Raw genomic sequence first — 20778 nt, forward strand, 5'->3', positions numbered from 1 at the left:
TAACATAACGAATGACTAGCTGGTAGATAGCTTCAGCCTAAATTTTAGAACCCTTATCACGTCATACGCCTATCGTAATCCTTGTCATCTGACAGGTAACCGGTCTGGACGAACTGTTTCCATGGTATAACAGCCAACGTCCATCTGACTAGCGGCAGCGGTAGGAGATAGGAAAATAGCGGCTCGGTTGATCGCGGTTATATATATGTTTCGATGGCGACCATGTGCGTAAATAACCCTATATGTAGTCAACGCTTTACTTAGTTACACCTTCCTATAACTATGTATAACATACTAGCACGAACATGTGTATGTATAGTAGCATGTACAAATGGGTGTGGAAGCTTTCAGCTACTTCTAGAAGAAGTCTAATGGTGTGTAGGGAGATGGGCAGGTGGGTAGATAGGTAGTTATATGTAGTGTATGTTACACACACCTATACACTTATTACTAGCCTTTGCCTAGCTAGCTATCTACCTACCACTTGAGGCGTAGGGGCTATACTATACTCTACTTACCACTCCCAGCCAGCTGCGGAGTCTATTGGTTGGTCTCCGCGCGGGATAAAATGTCGTTGCGTATGTATGTATCTTGCGAGAGCACCTAAGCTGATTTACTGAGTAGGTACCTATAGACTTCGATCATACCTTAAGTACCGATCAACTTACCTGCCCGAGATGGGTTGGTTCCAGTACGGCACCGTCCGGCACCGTCCGGTACTTAGTCCGGACTGAAGAGCTGAAGAACTGATAGATATGAGGATAGGATACCTAATAGATAAGGAGGGTTAAATATCTTATATATTATATTTTATATTACTAAGCCCTAACGTCTACTTTAGCATTTACTCGTGAAGAACTATAAATCTATCTCTACGTGTATATCTAACTAGTTAATAAAAGTCGTCAATAGAACGTTGATAACTTTTCGAAATTAAGCAACTCGAGTCCCGTTCGTTCGGTTCAAATAGTATCATTCCATAAGTCCTTATGAAGTTAGGAGTTAAATCTATAGACTCTAATAGGATCTAAGCAACCAGTGTGTCATAATCAAGTCTGGTGACTTGATTCCAGTATCGAGCATACCAACACTCGTAACCAAGTATCCGGTATATATCACGCCATGTGCTCTTCAAAATGATGTCGATCTCTCAATCCGAGACTTACACGCGCGCACATGCACACATATACATGAAGCATACACAAGTTTCAGCTTCCCAAACGCGCAATTCTTTATAATTCCTCGCGGCTCGCACTGGTACCTAGGCAAAGGCCTCCTTTTTTTTTTCTCCCGTTACGTATTCATCCCACTCTGCAGCTAAGTAGCGTGGGTATATAGGTATTTTCCCATTTTCCCCTTTACCCCCCCCATTCTCCTAACGTAAAATCTCGTGGTATCATGTATATCTTAGTAAAACAGAACCACCCGTCCGTCGCCATGCAGATCCTAATGTACAAAAGGCAACTCCAAAAAAAGAAAGACAATGGGCCTTATCTTTGCCTCGTGGGTCGCGTCCCAAATGACACCTCGAAACGCCTTGCCAAGTTTGAAGAACTGCTATTTTCTCTTTCCAGCAGAAACTACTTCGCCATAGATCAGCCACCCCTCGACCTTACCCCTGGCCTAGACCTCCAATCATACGCGCACGGGGCATTTTGTATAACCTCTTCAGTGATATTTTCGTTGTCCTAGTTAGACTTCTGATTTCGTCCGTAGCAAACCATCCCTTTTCCTTCTTACTGTCCTTCTTATCTCGTCTTATACAAGCCTGTTTAATTTAGCTCTTACCCCCCTGTTATACATGTCATGGTTAAATAGATGGAATCTAGATAGTAGATGGTAATTGATAGATGGGCAAAAACGTTGACCTATTGCCGCATGTTATCGTTAAATCGTTTCCCCTTGGTCGCAGATTATTTTGAGATCCGTCGTTCATGCTCGCGCCGAAGAGAGAAGGTAGTATCTGAGTAGGTGCTTATCAGTACTGCATAGTTGGCTCAACGGCGCTTGACCGACTCAACGATCGAAGTGCCGTTGTCGTAATCCCAATGTCGCTTGAGACCACCCTCGTAGACGCTAGCCACAGACTCCTGCCACATGGCCGGAGTAACAAAGGTTTGTACGGGCGGGGCCGAATACTGTTGATGCGATAAGGGCTGCGTCACGGCCGGTAGAGACGCGCCTGCAAGCTGCATGTCCTGTGACGTCGGGACTTCGGGGGCACCTGAAGATGAGGGAACACTTAGAGAACTGGATTGTGGAGCCACTGAAGTTGGCTGAGATTGGATTTGCTGCGTACCGAATGTCGAGTTCCATTGCCTACAATGATTTCATGGTTAGTAAAGGCTTAACCCATCACGAGAGGATAATCGGATATACTCACTCGAATAGACGCGAGGGATTCCACGTGGGATGATCCCCTAGCGATATCGCGCTCGAAAGTGTCGAGGCGTGTGCACTCTGGCCGGGATTCATTATAGAGAGCGACTGTGCAGAAGGAGAGTCACTCTTGTTGTCCGCGGAACCAACGGAGATGGGTGTGATAGGATGATTGACATAACTAACTTGCGAGTGCTGACCGGTCTGCGGGTCCATACCATGGTCCAACGAGCTCGTCTGCAGCATAGGAGGTTTGAACGTATTAGCGATAGGCGGGCTTGGGTGACTGCTAGGATGCGGGCTCCCGTAAGGAAAACTCGGCTTCAAGATGAACGGTTTCCTGACGTCTGCCGAGAAGGCCTCCCGCACGGCATCGATTTGCTTCAACATTTCTGGCAGCGGCCAGGAATGCATCGTCCTCTCCAAAACCCTCATGTGTCGGGTAAAGTAGTCTCGCGCATCGCCGTTGAGCTCCGGATCAGGGGAAGTCAACGCAACCTAAAAAATCGTTAGTCTTCGTTTCTCTCAACTTCTAATACAAAAACAAGGAAAAACGTAGAGACGCACAAGATGAAGGACAATGCAAGAAAGGATAGCGTATATGGTAAAACTGATGCCTCGTTGCATGCATTGGAGCCCGCTCAGGCCGAAAGTTTGTAACATCGATTCTTGGAGGCGACAAAGGGCCTTAGCCGACGAGTAGCAAAGAAACATGTGCGATTTCCACTGCCCGTCGGCGCCCATTGGTTCCAAGAAGGATAACTGCGGTCGGTGAAGTATAATGACGCTCAAGTAATAATAAGAATGCATATTTCCAATAAAATGCGAAGGAAGCCACGGCGGCGATCCATCCGAGGGAAATGTGAGGCGTAAATCAGGCGGTAGATCGCTGAGCCATCCCGTTATGGACGGGTTAAGCTGAACTAATTCGGGGTCGATGCCCCAATCCTTCTTCCTCTTGATCTTGGCGTAGACAGTGTTTACTCGATTTAGGTTTCGGGCAACGCGGGCTAGGTACGCAAAATTTCGACTCGCATTATATTCCGATTCCTCGCAACCGGGTAGAAGCCTTGGAATGCTAAAGTCAACAGAATCGGCATCTACGGAGAGATCTTGTCGCCCTAAATCACGTTTAGAACCTCGAGAAGCAACCGGTCCTGGAACCGAGCTAGCTTACCTTGTGGTGCGGCTATCATAGTTTCACATACGAATATAGTCTGCCATACACGGCTCTTCGTGAAACACTCTCCATGAGAAGAGCCACATGATTTGCCAGCTCTGTGAATATCCATATGCTCGTCGAGTCCAAGATCTTTAGCCATAGCGACGCAATGCACAATAGACATCCAAGACCGGTAGTAGTAGCCACGTTTTGGCGAAGCCTCCCTCGCTTTCAAAATAATTAAGAGAGCTTGAAGAGTACTTAAGCGTGGTATATCCATAAAAGCATCGGCATGTTCTACGTTACGTTAGTTCACGTTAGTTCAGCCAGGTGTAGAAATTCTTTGGAGTTCTTACTCGAAGCGAGAGCGATCCATTGCTGTCCTTGTGCCGGCTCATCGGCGAGACGACCGGCAACCGCAAAAATCGCTTCTAACAGTAAGGGGGATATCGATTCTCGGTTTGTGTGCCACTGGTGGTAGAGCTGAGTCTTATTCAAAACCGGAACGTACGGGTGCACATTGGTGAAATAAAGCTCAAAATAATGCATGATGGTTGCATCATCTGGCATTAGTTCCGGAGGTATGCGTATCTTAAGACCAGGCCCAGAGGGTATAGGTGGCAGTACGTTCTTAAAATCGTCGTCGTCCTCAACGGCGGGCTCCTCTTCCTGCCCCGCAAACGCCATCCTTTTATTTAGGTACGGAGCTTCAAACCGTCAGCGTCAATACTCGGCTTCTTATAAGTTAGAAAATGAAACAAACCTGTGCCTGCTTCGTCAACTTTGAGGGCCCCTAGAATATCTGCGAGGTCCTGCTGCCCGTAGTGGTCTTGATAAGACCCGGGAGACGGCTCGGAGTGCACAGAATGCTGATGCATCGGCGGAGTCGAGAACACGCCAGTGGAAGCATACGGCTGGTCCATAACGCCTACTTGGGAAGGAATAGTAGTATACTGGAGCTGATGCGGCGGTGGAGGCGGGTCTCCATACGGCATCGGGGGGTAGACGCCTTGATGTTCGGGATAAGGACCGGGCGTTGGGTACATGGTAGCCTTCGGCTGACCAGCCATCATAGGCTGTGTAGAAGACTGAGACATGGACATAGCTCTGAAGCTATCCTGCCCTGACGCGACATCGTATTCCGATCGTCCGGCTTCATAGGACTGGCCTTCCGTCGGCGAGCCTTCATACTGCCCATTGGGTCTCACACAGTGGAGCTTCAACCGGATACAAGCAGAACAGGGCCATGTATTTGTCGTCGCAGCATCACATTTGATTTTTCTCCTCCTGCAACCCTCACACGCTCTCATCACTAAACATTAGTAGTTCTATTAGCTACGATTCTTTCAGTATAATGTCAACACACGACGATGCCCATACCCTTCAACCGCTTATGGCGGTTATGCTCGTCCACAAATACATAATCTACAAATTAAGCGGTTAGAACATAGACGCTACACGGTTACGGGCATACTCATAGGGCGCACTTTTTTGAGTCTCTCTAGGTGGCTGATAAGTCGGCGGCGCAAAGGAAAACGAGTTCAAGGATGAGTTAGAGCTCTGCGGTAACAGCCTCCGAACGGACTGATCGTTATTCGACATGACTTGCTTCGCCTCTCGGCGGGTGCTGAACCCTCACGGCCGGGTCCAACAAACTATGATCCTCCCGGTTTAATAATTGACCATTGGCTCGTCTCGAAAACGTATGGAGTTGGATCGCTGTGGCTGGTCGATCGCTAGTATTCAGTAAGGGTTTAGCTGAGCGCCGGCACAGCGGATTAGTTACAAGCAAAAGCAAAAGCAAAACCAAGCAAGCAAGCAAGCAAGCAGGCGAGGCGAGGCGAGGCGAGGCAAGACAAGGCAAGGCGGAGGGAAGGAGTTTAAGGTGACCTAAGTACAGCTTAACGGTATTAGAAATATCGGCAGGCTGCACGTAAAAAGGATGTTTAAGGTTAAGGACGTTAAGGGCCTACGAGGTACTGCGGTACTGCAGTTGCAGTTGTGCAGTGGGAGGGAGGCGGGACGGGTCATGGATGCCAGGCAGTGGGCTCCATGAAAATGGTCCTTTTTTTTTTTTGCTTTTCGAAGGAAAGACCCGGTATTCAGGTAGGTGAGGGGATAACCATGCGTCGCCATGAGTCCAGCAAAGTCCAGCGGAAAGAACGCCAGGACCCAAAAAACGGGGGCATATGGGCAATATGCTTGTACACTACTCGCTGCATTGTAACTAATTGGTGTGGTGTAATGGGGAATGGGTACACTGCACGACTGAGTACATGTAGTATACATGTACCAGTTGACCATGCTTGCCATGGACTTGCATGGAGTCGAGAGGGGCCGAAAGGTGCGAAGGGGGGGTGGTTCCTTGTGGAGCCCCCCCTGCTTTACTTGCCTTCCTTGCCTTCTTTGCCTTCCTTGTCTTCGCGTGGTTCCTGCCGGCCCCAATATGAGCCTGCTTACAGATTACGTACCTGTACTTACCTAAATTCCTATAGATACATGTACATCTTATTCTACATACCTTCCATTTCTATAGATAATTGTGTAACCTGAACTGGGATTTGTAAGAACTTTACTCAATACCTTTTTTGTAAAATAATTATAATATTAGTTAGCCTATTCTAATCGGTGACTTAAAAATCTGTTTACTTATTTACAAGAGTCCCATTGACAATAAAGTAAAGAAACATCGGCAATGTTTATATTAAGATCTTCTGCGCGCAGTTCGGTATATACAGCGCATAAAGCTTGGTCTTTTCTCGACAATTTAGACATCCTCGGTTGGATATATTGTGGTGGTTAATCAATCTAAAGATCGATCTCTAGCTTTAATGGTTCGCAGGATTCAGAGTGCTGGTGCGGGCTAATACCGCGCTTCAACACATGTACCGTATCATCGATAGCTCGGTTCCGTTCTCGTACATAACCTAGCTCACATTAGTGCACCAGGCCAGGAGTTTATTACCTAGCAGCAGCCAGCAGCCAGCAGCCTACTCTGTAGGTGCCAGGAAAATCGATGCCATTCGGCCGGGAGTCGAAGCAGACACCAGCTCCTTACACTTGTGTGTGCACGGAACAAGTCTAGAAGATGCGCGCCGAGTGTCCACCGTCCTATGTAAGAGGCTAGGCATTTGCCGTCAGAAACTCTCCACCTGTTATCGTCTCACATTAGGCGCTATTAGAGAATTAGAAAACACGGCAACTGTCACACGATGCGCCACCTCAGCATACTATGTAGGATACAGGGTACTTTGTTACTGCAGTAGGTCACCGATGGTATTAACAGGCCCGATATAGGGTTGAAACGTTTTAAGGAGAACCAAGCGCATTAGATGTCAATTCTAGCTCTCCCATACGAGAGGTACCTACGGTACTCGAGTAAGGTGTCGTGGCAAGTCAATAGCCGCCGAGGCTGCAATAATAATGATAATAGTAAGTGACCTACATAACATGATAGCATGTCAAATCATGTGTATGCGTTCCTGGGAGGGGAATAGGGCTGCGAGGTGCATAACCTACATACATACTGCGGACGTTCATCATACATACCTCGACGTAATGGTGGCTGCCAATGCCCATGCCGCTCCGAACGAACATGTATGTGAGCCTACTTCTGAACCAGATCAGGGGCATGCACTTACATGCTGCCGACGTGCGTGGAGTCGTGGACAGCCAACCGGCAAACATCTCGGGATCTTTTCTAGCGCCTACAATCACAGCGACGCCGAACCCAATCACCAGGTACCTCTTCAAAGTTCACCTTCACCTGCGATAGACACGATCTTTTAGTTTTAGAATCGTCTCCTTTTCCCATTAGTATGCAAATTAGCCCCCTGCAGACCGTCCCTGTTCGCATGTCGACGGTCCTGGTATTATTAACTGGGGGACTAGCGGTCAGGTCTGCATGCGCCAACGCCTATGTACTAGGGGAGCTCTCGCGTGTCTCCCAACTCCAACGAGTACGTAGGCTGGCTGGGGAAAGAGAGTTGCAAACGTGTGGAAGCCACCTGAGCGAGCACTTGCATCTGCATTGCAGGAGGCAATAGGAGCGGTTATATAAACGATTCACAATGTAAAGGACTACTATCCTTGAAGCGATAATTGGTCGTCGTCAGCCATCTTCGCTTACCCGCGTTCCCCCGTCTTGTTGTCACGCAAGGCTCACTAATCAGAGATCAGAGACCCCTTTTTTCCCACAATACGGTACACCATCTGTACGTCGTATTACTCATGCCAGTTGAACCCTAAACCTAATAGACTGATAGATGACACCGTCGTGATGGGATTGATCATTGATCATTGATCTACCTACCTACGTAGTGTATGTATACAGGTACAGTAGGTAGACAGGAGGTAGGGATTCAACTGCCCGAAGACCCGAGACATCCTAGTTGCTGCCAGGTAGATTGTTCCCCCACTGGGGTCTGTCCAATCAACGAGCTTCTACGTTCCAACCTTACCGAAGGAGGATTAGGACTATGAGACTAATTGATTTGTGATAATATAGTCATCAATAATCGTGGTTCACTAGATCGTCCCCTAGGTACAAAAAAGTACACCGTCGCATTCGCAAATCGATAGGCGCAAGCTGTGTCACTCCTTGTGCGTTGCAGTTATGGGTTACGAACGGCAGCGAGGGCCTCACGCTTGAGTACTGCATAGCAGATATATGAACTAAATATAGGTTTAATCGACCACCGCATGATATAATTTCGACCCGGTGATAAGGGTTCACGGCGAATCTCGCTGAAAGATGCGCAGCGGATCTCGGGGTAGGCATAAATACGGGATATTGGCAGGGCTGAAGGATCAAGAAATAGTTGCTTCTTATATTAAAAGAGCAGCACATAGCACGTGCCGAGTACTTGGGACGGCTAGTTCCGTACGATGGCAGACTTTCCCGATCGAGTCTAAGAAATGCCGTTATTTACCTCTTTCCGGTAAACTTGACCGGAGCATGCGACATATTCGGACTGTCTATTTATTCACCTGTAGATCGTCAGGCACGGTGGTCTGGATCTGAGAACGGGAACGGTGAACAGGCCCAGATCGAGAACGCTCCGTGTGCCTGACAGCTTAGATGCTAGGTTAGATAATTAACCTAGCTTCAGCTGAAGTGAGATTGAAAAGAAGAAGAAGAGGAGAAAAAAACCCCTAAAAAAACTATAAGTATGATGACCCGCATAACATACGGCTTTTTCCCGGGACTATGGCGCCGCCTCTCGCCATCCGCCATACATATGTACATGAAAGTTCCCAGCTAGAAAGAGGGAAAGGTCAATGTCCGATGATATCACCGATAGCACAACTTGTGGATATGACGACGACGGAGTCTTGCTAAATTTATTGCGCATGAATTTCGAGTCAGTGAAACAGCCGCAGCTCGTTGCAACGGTTGTATCACATATCCGGCACCGTACCCGCCGAGTCTACCCCCCCTTGCATCTAGCCCTGAGGAAATCTGTCGCGTTGCATCTACATAGTAGGTATTCGCGTCAAATATCAAAGACTCTCAAATTCAGGGGGCAGATGACCGGTCGAATATCTGGAGAAGAGGAATGTCGTATGGTGTACATATATTTATAGAATTGGTTAAGGTTGTCTAGTTATTGTATTGTATTGTATTATATTGTAATGAGCGGTAAATTCCGTTGGGGACGGTAAATACATTTTGAATATGGTCCGAATAGAACCGCTAATTATTAATCTTTTGATATGTTAGGTAGTATCAGTACATCCTAGCTTGCCTGCCCCTTGCCTTAGGTACGTAATGTAGGGACTCCCCAGAATACTACGCTAAAAGTTGCTCAACCCTTTTTTTTGGTCAGCGACCAATGATATACGGTATAATTGAAGTTACTAGCTTACGAGAGAGACAATATCCAATTAGGTACTGATTTGATAAGATCGATAAGATAACCCATCGGGTTAATGGTATCCCGCGTAAGCCCCACCGCGTAAGCATCGCATTCGCCATAGGTACTAGAAGTCCCACAATTACTGATTACATCAATTTGATCACTACAACGAACAAAGCCGTAGGGTCATACACATCTTTCACCAAATAATCCTTGCCACAACAACCTTTCACAAATTTCGCATCATTGTGCATTATATAATATTATATCAGACTATTCGTATTGGTTAGTCGGGCTCAAGTCACATAACTACCAAACGTGAAACCATTCCTCATTACTATTCACGCCTATCAAGATGGAAAAGGACAATGCCAATCCTACTATCCTAAACACTTCGCAGCTTCCGACAAGACAACGTAAAAAGGGACGCAAAGTTCAAAGAAATGACGTGGCCAAAATCAGCAACATCATGCGAAAGCCACAATATCTATCAGATCCCTTCTACGACATCTCATGGTCTGACGACACAGAGAGCGATGACGAGTTCACTGCAGAACCCATTGACGAACAGGAAGTATACGGTAAGACAGCCCTACGCAGTATATAGGTCTACGGTTCAGTTAGAAGATGGGATGACGCGGAGTTACTTGGATCATCATTATTGCCTTTCTCATCTTTCACATACATAGTATGGCATATTTTGGATGTCAATTCTTATCGCCCCCACGCCCAGATGTTCCAGATATTCTACCCTGAAACCCATGATATGAAAACCCATGATATGACATGGTCTTGCTCAAACATAGAAAAAGCTACTCTACTTGATCTAGCGGCTGACATTTCTTAGATCTGATATCGACCATCTCTGACCCTGAACATCCACTTTCCTTAGGCCAACTAGCGGTGGTTAATTTGCCTGACATTCATATAACACCGTCTCCATCAGCAGGTGCGGATCCCAATACTTTGACGCGTGTCTTGGTCGAGATCACCCCTACAATTACCCACTGTTCACTGGCAACCGTTATCGGCCTCGGTGTACGAGTACGTCTAGAACAGGCTCTGCCTCCCAACTACCGAGTGGATATCGTGATCAAAGAGGGAACTCACAGCCAGGACGACCAGGTAAACAAGCAACTAGCCGACAAGGAAAGGGTTGCCGCAGCCTTAGAGAATGACACCCTTAGGGGTGTCCTAGACAAGATGCTGGAGACTTGCCTATGAAAATACATTTCATAGCTAGGTACCTATCTAATGTTGACATAGCTCATGGACGATGAAGATGATTCTTGAGCGATTTATTAAATATGTATCGCTACAAAAGTAACGATGGCATCTACAACATCCCGCGTTTTTGGTCGAATTTTTGAAGTCGGCATCTGAACTACCCAAAAGGGACGACCGGTGCATGAAAACCGGCCTATCAGCTGCTTGGATGTCAAGAAACCGGGCTCTGCCTGCCGTGACATGCTCGAAGGCGACAGCTAGAGTAGAAAGATCCACACCGGCTTCGAACCCGGCCTAATCACCAAGCCACTACCGGTCATGCGTGGGACAGACTCGGCGGTGAACCTGTAGACTTCCTGCGGATATAGAGCGATCTATTCGCCATTAGGCATTTTAGTTAGCCGACAACGATGTCCAGCAAATACTGAGTCTACATACAAGGCCCTTAGTCGAGCCCTTAATATTCAAGTTATGATAATCGCTTCAAAATATAAACAATTCGCCTTGCAGATATGTTGTTTAAGTCAAGTGTAGAAGTCCTGATGGATTTTCCATTGCATTTTTTAGCGCAACATTGGCACAATCTACTTCTCATACTTTGATAATAGCTTTCAACCTGGATTTCTCAGAATCTTATTGTCATAGCCGCAGATATTCTCAAGGAGTCGGCTAATAAGGCAACTAACTTCAAATAAGCTATAATTACCTACGTATGGCTAAAAATGTTTTAAGCCGGTTTAACCTTGTCGCCCTAAAGACGATTAGATCATAGGTGAATCACGTTAAGATCAGCGATTCCAACCTTGGTTTTCGCAACCGGGGAAACTTCGTATTCGCCCTAACCTAGTGTGGACCCTCCATTAAATTCCGGCATGGGGATACACGAGATGAAGCTGTCATGTTCGGCGCGAAGGGGGCGCTTAAGACCGATTTGGTCGTAGGTGAAGGGTTATGCTTAAATCTACGTCGTATAAACTCGTGTGGTAGTTAAATGAAAAGAGGGTTTGGCTATTCGGGACTTAAATGCTTATGTGGTTTATTAATAGTAACTATACGTTATAGACTGGTTAGTTAATAACCAGTTTTGATGTCTATCTCGTTGCTACGGAACTTACATACACTATAGACTTGGGTATATGGGCAGAACGCCCGTAGGAAAGAAACACTGACTTGGGGTTCTCTACATCTATGCTCTGGCTTTAAGCAGGCTTCTAATATCAGTTTACCCAAGTAGGTAGTTAGTTGGGCTTTCTTCAAGGTCACCAGTTACCACTGTTCTCTTCGGCCCCCCTCTTGTTCGTGCCCCCTTTTTCACTCGCTCCCACTATAGCTATTACTATTACTACTTCCATAACGTCTCATGCATCGATGTCAGTAGTGCGGGCAACTGTATAGCTACTTCTCCTAACTATACATAGAAGGAGATATACCTGCAAGAGCTCCTGTCAAGTTAAGTTGACCTTGTCTACTAGTTACCGGCAGGCGGATGAGATCCGGAGCTGCCGGGTCTCCTTGATATGTAGGTATCTTGTCAACTCGACGAACTGGATAGTAAGCTTCATATAGAATCTTGCATGCTTCGAGTCTTATAATGGAGGGTAATAGTAAAGAATGGCTGTACCGGGTTTCGATTTAAGGGCAGGGTGTCATGGTATGCGAACATCTTGCTTCTCTGTACACATGGTGACAGTAGTGGAAGGACATCTGCTCGCTTTCGTATATTGAAAATATCAAATCTATTGGAATATGTCCTCTCGTCCTCAGCCATGCGTGCTTGAAACTCCCGTGATTCACTACCGACTGCTATCTCATAACTCACTTACTAGTTGGACAGCTCGGCTGGTTGACGATGTTGTAACTCGGAATCCTCGGATTACGATGCGACCCTCTATAGCTGAAGGAGACTAAAGAATATAGGGGGAATAGCATGCCATAGCACCTAACTCAGTTGAGTGAGTTACTCGAGACTAACAGCTCCTAGGGAATACATCTTCTTTGACGTCTTCTGCCCGGAATCCTTCCGCACTACCGTAGTTCATATACATGCGGCTAATATTGATAACACATAGTTCAACTCAACCATATCCTCACGTTCATCAACACTGTAGCTTCTACTGAAGACAATAGGAATGTTTTCACTCCTAATACTCACTTTACTGACGTGATCTTGCTACCATCTCGATTCAACACAAGCCCTCTCTCCCTGTACACTAGAAAATACTATCACATACATACATACATACATACATACATCTATCTAGACTAGACTAGACTAGACTTGTCATTCCTCACTCTCCAATACCATTACCAATACCGTCGTAACAGAACCCTCAAGGCCCCCTATTAACCAGCGAATAGCAACAGCCCTCGGCTCCTGTAACAACGCACGGCGTATGAAAAAAAGAAAAAAAAAAAAAACCGCCAAAAATGGAACCGTGAGAGAAAGGGGGAGACCTATCACCCATATGCATGCAAACGCGGAAACGACTGGCGCGAGAGAGAGAGAAAAAGAAAAAGAGAAAAACTGCAATGTAGATCTTTCACACATTCATACATCCGCACACACTCGCCTATATCTCACATGACTCGAGCATCTTCCTATTCGCCCTATCTCCTCAGTCGCCGTCACCGTCACCGTCACCCTTGGGCTGCCCCCGTTCCCCCAATCCTTCCATCCAGCTTCCAACCCACACCCCCCTTCCCCTTTCCCTTCCCCTTCCCCTTCCCCTTAGCTTGTCCAATACCCATTCCCCTACTAAACTAACATTCAAACCATTGTCTACCTATCTATCGCCTCCCTGCCACTTCCCTACTTCCCTCCCTCCCTCCCTACCTACCTCCCTACCTACCTACCTACCCATCCCAAGCCATACCATAACCTACATATGCAACCCCGTCCTCGCTACCGCCATCCGGCCCTTCCCGATCCACACCATAATCCCCAGATTTCCAGCTGGCCAACTACCTAGCTATTCCCTCAGTCACGAGCTAGTCCATATTCCACACATACATACATACACACATACATACAACACATATGTACCCAAGCGTGGGGGTATACTACCGGACACATATATCTCAAACACATGCCGCGGGCAACAAGAAATCTGGTTGGCAGCCGCTGTTACCGTTACTAGCCGCCTGCTGGCGGTACCTCGTATGCGTGCGCAAGGCCCTATCAGGACGGCCGGCCAGCCAGCCAGCCAGCCAGAACAGATAGACATGGGTCACAACCCTCAGGGTTAGGTTAGGCGAGCAGGTAACCAATCACGTCGCACGGTTCCGGCGTTACTCGCGACAGGGCAGAGGCTCTTCTTGTTTTGCCATCCTTCTGTCTTTGCCGCGCGAATCACTGGTTGGAAATGTTCTGGGGGGGGGGATAAGGATAGGAAAGACGTTGGTTGGTCTTGTAAGTTTATCCCTGTTTATTGAACTACTATAGAGCTTAGATGGCCTTTGTGTGCTCTTTGCACATTATATATGTCTATTAACCTACGTTGGTGTTTTGTGGGGTAGCCTTGGAGCTGAATCCTTCTAGATCAGCGAGCTGTGGCCCAGACCAGCCTGCCTCTTACCCTGGGCGCCTATCCGTTAATACGAGCCTATAGTAGGCTACTGATGAACTAACTACTCGTGTGCTAACTGTACAATATAGTTGCTAGTATTGTCGAATCTAGGCCCTTTCTTCTGTGTTAAGGGGCGCCTTCGAAAACTTAGATCTTTCATGGACTACCAAGCGTGCCGCTCTCCATGAGACTTTGATAGAACTCGGGCTCGAGGAACTTCGCCACGCTTACGTCCTCGCTGAGACCCTTGCGCCGTCTGGTCTTGAGTACGAAGTCTCTAGCCGTAGCCTGGGCATCAGCGGGTTGTAGCGGTCGTAACACCACCTCCTTATCGAGCGGGTCGCCAGGCACCTTCTGCCATTTGTCGAAGACGAGGCTCACCATGGCCTGGCCTTGCGTCTGGATGCGAACGTCCGTCTCGAAGCCGAACGAGTCGATCACCGGAATTAGCCCACTGACACGGTATAGTGGTGTACCTGCGATCGGACCGTCCGATAGTACGTGACCTCTTCTGCGAGCTAGAACATTGTATAGCACGGGGACGGCATCTTGAGGACCTGTCATCGAGCACGCATACAAAGGCTCCATAAGGCGCGGCGATGCCATGAGGAATGAGCTGTAGCACGCGCGTCGCGCAGTTGGAATGATCTGACCGCCGCCCCTGAAGATTGCCTCCTGTGCTAGGGATACGTCCATGATACGAAACTTGGTGTTGCGGATCGCTACAATTGCAATCAAAAATTAGCAAACTCCGCAAAGCCAAGGTATAATAACGTCATTGATCGGCATCTGGTTCATTCTGTGATATTACTCAATTGGGGGGTATGTCACACACGGATGCAACAAAGGCTATCCTCGAGACAGACCCCTAGTAAGTGAGCCTTGAATACGGATGCTTCGGTAGGCTCTGTTGTGCTAGTGCCTCGTACCCCAGGTGTGCGCAGACCTCGCCTTACGGGTTCGATAGACGAAGTCTGATCGAATCTGCACAATGCACAGAGCAGGGTCCCTAGTCCCAAGAACTCGTAGCTTATGTCTTGGCAAGGTACGGACATGGGTTGCAGTCCATGCTTGGAACTTGTCAAGCTACCTAACGCATGGTGATAGGTCTATCTCCACGTTTGCCGTAACGCCATTTTGAATGGTCCTTCGACGCCTAGCGCCTTGGTCATTTCGAGTAGGGGACACAAGCTGCTACGCTAGTAACAGCGGGACGCCGTCGCGTTTCGCTCGAATGCGTTAATGGCTTGTGAGCAATGAGGGTGCTAACCTCGGCATGAACGATTTTGGGTGGTAAACGTATGTAGGGAGCTTGGACTAAAGAGGTTCTAGATGGGACGTGGCGGAAAGCGTGGGATCGACGCTGGGTTGGGTGGGAATAACAATAAAATGCAGGGGGATGTAGGTACTCACGTTCTTCACATAGAGGGCCTTCTCTGGTAGCCCAGCTAAACCCTTGGCGAATGGTCTCGCGCACGCTCCTGAGAAGCGTCTTATCCACCTGCCGAAAAGATTAGGTGTGATCCAAGTAGAACAAGATTCTAGAACTGTGAGGCTGAAATTGCGAAGGTATTGCCGCATGCGGACCCATAGGGTGACACTCCACGCTACAGAAATCGCATGTGTAGTAAGACGCCGAGCTTTCAAGGTCACAATATGGTGGGGGAAAACGACAGAATGGTCGACTTACCTCGAGTGTGTCGTCCTGCAAGATATTAGGTCCCTTCTCATCCGGGCCGAATGCCCAAATGCTCCTCGCGGCCAGCAGATCCCATCCGTACTTGTCCTGGAAGAATTTGCCCACTTTTCGGGCACCGTCTTGCATCTTGACGCGGCCGCTCTCGATATCTTCCGCGATTCCGTCGTCGAGCGGCTCGGCGACCATAGTAATCTTATTTTTCTTGTTCGGCGTAATGGCGTAGCATTTGGTAGCTGACATCTCGTCTACTGTCTCGCAGAAGCGCGTGACGGGATCCGAAACCTTGATTTCCATATCTGCGTACAACCGTCGCAGGTCGTGGAGGACACAGTCCATATACAATTCACCAGTACCTAAAATGATGTGCTCCCCCGATTCTTCCACCTTGGTAGTGATTAGAGGGTAGCTTTTGTTAATCTTTCGTAAGCCGTCAAGCATCTTGGGTAGCTCCGAGGGGTTGATGGGCTCGACTGCTACCTTCAGAACCGATTCTGTGAAATGCGTAACCGGTCTGAAGATGTAGGCTTCCTCATCATCCTCGAGTTTCGGCGGTACTATTGTCGCCGACTTCACGATCGAATTGTCAACGCCGCTCAGTAGCGCCCAGTTACCGGCGGGGACTCCATTGGTTTCGACATTGTATCGCGACTCGGCGATGTAGACGTTGGAAATAGTAGCCGTAGCCATGTCCTCCTCATCGTCGATAGAATAACCCTCTCCGAGCACTCGCACTTGCATTCCAGGTCGAGCAATACCACTCATCACCCGACCAAAAGAGTAGAAGCTCTTGGCATCTGAGGAATTAAATAGTTTCGTGATGTGTACGACCAACGGGCCATCCTGGTCGCACTTCTTCATAGATTCGGCTACCTTGGTGTCCAAGGGACCGGTGTAGTACTGTTCCAACTTGCGTTCTGCTGCTTCCAACGGAGAAGGAACATTCTTGACAATCATATCGACGAAGCCAGTTGACGGGCCGAAGAACTGCTCACAGACCAGCTTGAGCAGCACCTTAGCGTCCGTCTTGTACTGTGACGGCTTCAGTACTATGCCTAGCGTCGCCAGTACACCCTTCAGTTCTTCGGGACTCTGACTGATAGTATGAGAGAAAACCTTATAGATAGGCTCTAAGACAAAGTGGATAAACGATCTCTTTGCGCGTTCTTCACCGGGCAGAGGTTTCCTGCTGAAGGTTCTCTTCTTCGGATTAAAGTAGATATCGCCCCAGAGACGTTTGGCGAATTCCTCGGTATTCACACCAGGGAAACTATCCGCGTACATCTTTGAGAAGGACTGCAGCGTGAAGCACCAGCCCATCTCGCTACACGCGAATAGCACATTCCCCTTCTCTGGACTTAACCGCTTCTGATCTCCGGAACCTGGTCGAGTATTTTCGATGACGGTATTTACCTCCTCGATAACGTGTTTTAGCTTGAAATAAGCATCGCTCGGCGGCAGTCTTAGTTCTAGTATGAGCCTATCGACCTTGTTGATTATCAAGGTCATCGGAATATCTTCGAGAACGGCATGCTTGATGATCTGCTCCGTGTTGACCTGTACTCCCTCTACTACATCCACGACTAGCGCAACGCCATCCACCAGCCGTAACGCCGCCGCAACCTCGTCGACGAAGTTAACGTGACCCGGGGTATCTATTATATTGAACAAGTGAGACTTGCCCTTAGTGCTTTGTAAGACTAAGCTCATCGGCGCCGCCTTTACGGAAAGGCCCCTTTCCCTCTCCACCACGTGCGTATCGGTATATCGTAGTTGCTCGTCTCTCTTTCTACCCGTTCGCTTCTCTAGCCTGTCGGATATATCATGCGTCTCGAGGACTAGCATATCCATAAACGCGGTCTTGCCATGATGTAAATCTCCAGCTAGAGCTACATTCCGTATTTGATCGGGGAAGTTCATGAGGTCGGTCATGAAATTACGGTCGAAGTGGACGGGAGGAAGGTCGACCTCTTCGATAGAAAACTTCTTCACCTCGACGGGTGCAACGATCGGTTGTGAGAGCGGTTGTGCATCCTCCTCTTGCACTAACGTCTCGACGTCTTCTCCGTATACTTGTTGCGCCGTCGGGTAATATTGCTTGTCTTCATGTAATATCACCGCGTTTGAGGGTCCTTCATCATCTACTTCCATTAATTCCTGCCCTGTGACTTCGGGCGCCTCCTCGGGGTATTCGTCATCGAGATACGCGCCCGCGTCAACGCCATGCTGGGATTCTTCCTCAGATGCTTCGACATCCTCCCCGATGAAATTTCCGAACCTAGTCAATATAGTTAGCTTATGGGTGGAACGCGAGCAAGTGGATATACGTACTCATCATAAAGGTCATCCATGGCGTAAACAAGGCTCGGACGTAGGTCAATGGGGGTTTGGGTAGAAATACGACGATAGCTTGTTGTCGCGCTTAGAAAAGTTACAAATTACAAAGTCGAGATGCAAGGCTGACTATAGCGCGTTCTGTGCTGTGGCTAATGGCAAATTTATTTAGTGGCTAATGACAAGGCTGGACCATGTAGGTAGGTTAGGTACGTAATGTGCTCCGATAAGCGGACAGTACTAGCTTAACTTTTTAACTTATCTAACAAGCTTAGGATCCTCCAATCTCAGGACCAAAAACACCAACCCCACTATCCTATTCGGTAGGTACCCAGGTGGGCAATATCCTTCCTTACCTTAAGCAGGTTGATTCGGTAAGGTAAGGTACGACCAACGAATTGAATCTTGGAAGTCGACCTAACCGGAGTAAGTTTAACGGATACATGTATGCATTGTACAACTATACTAAACTTGGTTAAAGGGAAGAAACTCCGAACATTTGCTACTTTGTGCTAGTTACTTTGTTCACAACTCAATTTTGGTGAGTTCCAAGGTACCCCGTCCTACTCGTCCAATGCAAAAAGGTACAGGTAGGTAGGGGTCTAACCGCAGATCCGCTATATTCGGTAGCACAATATGCTAGCTAAGATAAAAGATAAATGGGAGGGGCGGTCAATATTTCCATTTCCCACCATATCGTCTTTTCTTCTTTGAAAGGGGGCCATTCTGGTATTGCTGGTATTCTGGTAGCTCAACATTTTCGAGACTGAAATATATAAAATTTGCTTTCTTTTTTTTTTGCTTCTTCTCCTTTTCTTCTGAGCTGTGAGATCTTCTGTCATAATTCAACATGTCTAATCTTCCCTCCGTCTACATTGTCTCAGCTGCTCGAACCCCCGTGGGGTCGTTCTTAGGGTGAGTTTTACTTTCTGTTACGAGCTTCCCCTCCTCTCTTCTTTTCTTGATGTAGTTTGTGAAACTGACCCTTGAACTATTAGAACGCTGTCGAGTCTCAGCGCCACTCAGTTGGGATCCCACGCTATTAAGGGTATGTCTCTCCCATCCAAGTTACACAGCTTGGCTAGGTAGTACACTTACACGATTCGTCTACAGCTGCCATCGAGCGAGTCCCTCAGATCAAGCCTGAAGATGTAGAGGAGGTCTTCTTCGGCAACGTGCTGTCTGCCGGGTATGTCTTATTCCTACAGAATCCAATGAGTAGAGTGAGGGGAAGCTAACATTCGATATCTAGCCTTGGACAAGCACCCGCTCGACAATGCGCTATCGGTGCTGGCCTTCCGGATTCGGTCGTCTGCACTGGCGTGAACAAGGTCTGCGCTTCCGGCCTAAAGGCTATCATTCTGGGTGCCCAGACCATCATAACCGGCAATGCCTCCATCGTTGTGGCCGGCGGTACCGAGTCCATGTCCAACACCCCGCACTACCTGCCCACCCTGCGCAACGGCGCCAAGTTCGGCGACCAGACCCTCGTCGACGGTATGCTGAAGGATGGTCTGACCGACGCCTATGCCAAGGAACACATGGGTCTCGCCGGCGAGCTATGCTCCTCCGACCACGGTATCTCCCGTGAGCAGCAGGACGAGTACGCCATCGAGACCTACACCCGCGCTCAGAAGGCCACCGCCGACGGCGTCTTCTCCAAGGAAATCGTGCCCGTCGAGGTCAGTGCCGGCCGAGGCAAGCCCCCAGTTCAGATCACAACCGACGAGGAGGTTAAGAACCTGAACCCTGAGAAGCTAAAGACGGTGCGCCCCGTCTTCAAGCCTCAGGGTGGTACCGTCACAGCTGCCAACGCCGCCCCCCTTAACGACGGCGCTGCTGCCCTCGTGCTCATGTCCGAGGCCAAGGTCAAGGAGTTGGGTGTAACACCCATCGCCAAGATCCGCGGTTGGGGTGACGCCGCCCGTGAGCCCCAGCGCTTCACTACCGCGCCCGCCCTTGCCATCCCTAAGGCTATCAAGCACGCCGGCCTGACAGACAAGGACGTCGAATTCTACGAGATCAACGAGGCTTTCTCTGTCGTCGCCCTAGCTAACATGAAGCTGCTCGGCCTTACTAGCGACAAGGTCAACGTCTTCGGTGGCTCCGTCGCCATCGGCCACCCGCTCGGCTGCTCCGGCGCCCGCATCGTCACCACTCTGACCACCGTCCTGCGCGAGAAGAAGGCCAAGATCGGCGTTGCTGGTATCTGCAACGGTGGCGGTGGCGCCAGCGCTATCGTCATCGAGAGCTTACAATGACTACATGAAGGCGGCGGGGAGGAGACGGTAGTCCGTACGAGACGGGATTCACGAATATAATGAAATGAGTGGATGCGTATGGATCTACCTGAGTAATGTTGCAACGTGTTAAAAGAACCATGGCCATTCAACTGCCAAGATGATGGAAAAAGTGTAAGCAAATGAAGAGCTTTTTGTTTTTTTGCTCGAGGATGGGGAGAATAAGAGATTTAATACATACCCAATATCTACTTACCTTATCTAGCTTAGGTAGTAATTCTACAATTCTGAAATCCCCATACAACTGACAAGCTAC

The 20778-nt window shown here is 48.3% G+C and overlaps 4 protein-coding genes across 4 annotated transcripts; 2 read left to right on the plus strand and 2 right to left on the minus strand.

The window, feature by feature from the left end:
* Window positions 1-1844: 1844 nt before the first annotated feature.
* F4817DRAFT_45343 (uncharacterized protein) lies at window positions 1845-5287 on the minus strand. Its single transcript, XM_049307499.1, has 8 exons — window positions 5029-5287; window positions 4922-4966; window positions 4305-4853; window positions 3898-4248; window positions 3557-3838; window positions 2947-3500; window positions 2384-2877; window positions 1845-2319 (listed from the first exon to the last, which is right to left on the minus strand). Exons 1-8 carry the CDS (start codon window positions 5141-5143, stop codon window positions 1998-2000), a joined length of 2712 nt encoding a protein of 903 aa, XP_049153380.1. The 5' UTR covers window positions 5144-5287; the 3' UTR covers window positions 1845-1997.
* Window positions 5288-9549: 4262 nt separating this feature from the next.
* F4817DRAFT_45415 (uncharacterized protein) lies at window positions 9550-10662 on the plus strand. Its single transcript, XM_049307500.1, has 2 exons — window positions 9550-9980; window positions 10247-10662. Exons 1-2 carry the CDS (start codon window positions 9755-9757, stop codon window positions 10621-10623), a joined length of 603 nt encoding a protein of 200 aa, XP_049153381.1. The 5' UTR covers window positions 9550-9754; the 3' UTR covers window positions 10624-10662.
* Window positions 10663-13632: 2970 nt separating this feature from the next.
* On the minus strand, window positions 13633-18427 carry F4817DRAFT_355172 (P-loop containing nucleoside triphosphate hydrolase protein). The gene is made up of 4 exons (XM_049305624.1): window positions 18220-18427; window positions 15883-18166; window positions 15606-15693; window positions 13633-14914 (listed from the first exon to the last, which is right to left on the minus strand). The coding sequence occupies exons 1-4, from the start codon at window positions 18237-18239 to the stop codon at window positions 14349-14351; spliced, it is 2958 nt and encodes a 985-aa protein (XP_049153382.1). The 5' UTR covers window positions 18240-18427; the 3' UTR covers window positions 13633-14348.
* A 485-nt stretch (window positions 18428-18912) lies between these two features.
* Window positions 18913-20767, plus strand: F4817DRAFT_355173 (acetyl-CoA acetyltransferase). Its single transcript, XM_049305625.1, has 4 exons — window positions 18913-19137; window positions 19221-19270; window positions 19336-19411; window positions 19475-20767. The coding sequence occupies exons 1-4, from the start codon at window positions 19073-19075 to the stop codon at window positions 20481-20483; spliced, it is 1200 nt and encodes a 399-aa protein (XP_049153383.1). The 5' UTR covers window positions 18913-19072; the 3' UTR covers window positions 20484-20767.
* Window positions 20768-20778: the final 11 nt, after the last annotated feature.

This window comes from Daldinia loculata (assembly GCF_022478755.1).
Source record: "Daldinia loculata strain CBS 113971 unplaced genomic scaffold F4817scaffold_131, whole genome shotgun sequence".
Classification (NCBI taxonomy): domain Eukaryota; kingdom Fungi; phylum Ascomycota; class Sordariomycetes; order Xylariales; family Hypoxylaceae; genus Daldinia; species Daldinia loculata.

Bases quoted from the DNA above. Each gene is read 5' to 3' on its own strand.
- F4817DRAFT_45343 (XM_049307499.1), bottom strand. From the start codon at position 5,143: ATGTCGAATAACGATCAGTCCGTTCGGAGGCTGTTACCGCAGAGCTCT. The intron at 3,839-3,897 runs GTAAGAACTCCA...AACGTAACGTAG, and splicing joins ATGGATCGCTCTCGCTTCGA to AACATGCCGATGCTTTTATG. The intron at 3,501-3,556 runs GTAAGCTAGCTC...AACGTGATTTAG, and splicing joins TATGATAGCCGCACCACAAG to GGCGACAAGATCTCTCCGTA.
- F4817DRAFT_45415 (XM_049307500.1), top strand. From the start codon at position 9,755: ATGGAAAAGGACAATGCCAATCCTACTATCCTAAACACTTCGCAGCTT. The intron at 9,981-10,246 runs GTAAGACAGCCC...GACATTTCTTAG, and splicing joins TGACGAACAGGAAGTATACG to ATCTGATATCGACCATCTCT.
- F4817DRAFT_355172 (XM_049305624.1), bottom strand. From the start codon at position 18,239: ATGGATGACCTTTATGATGA. The intron at 18,167-18,219 runs GTACGTATATCC...TATATTGACTAG, and splicing joins ATGGATGACCTTTATGATGA to GTTCGGAAATTTCATCGGGG. The intron at 15,694-15,882 runs GTAAGTCGACCA...TCTTTTCGGCAG, and splicing joins TGCAGGACGACACACTCGAG to GTGGATAAGACGCTTCTCAG.
- F4817DRAFT_355173 (XM_049305625.1), top strand. From the start codon at position 19,073: ATGTCTAATCTTCCCTCCGTCTACATTGTCTCAGCTGCTCGAACCCCC. The intron at 19,138-19,220 runs GTGAGTTTTACT...TTGAACTATTAG, and splicing joins CCCGTGGGGTCGTTCTTAGG to AACGCTGTCGAGTCTCAGCG. The intron at 19,412-19,474 runs GTATGTCTTATT...TTCGATATCTAG, and splicing joins GGCAACGTGCTGTCTGCCGG to CCTTGGACAAGCACCCGCTC.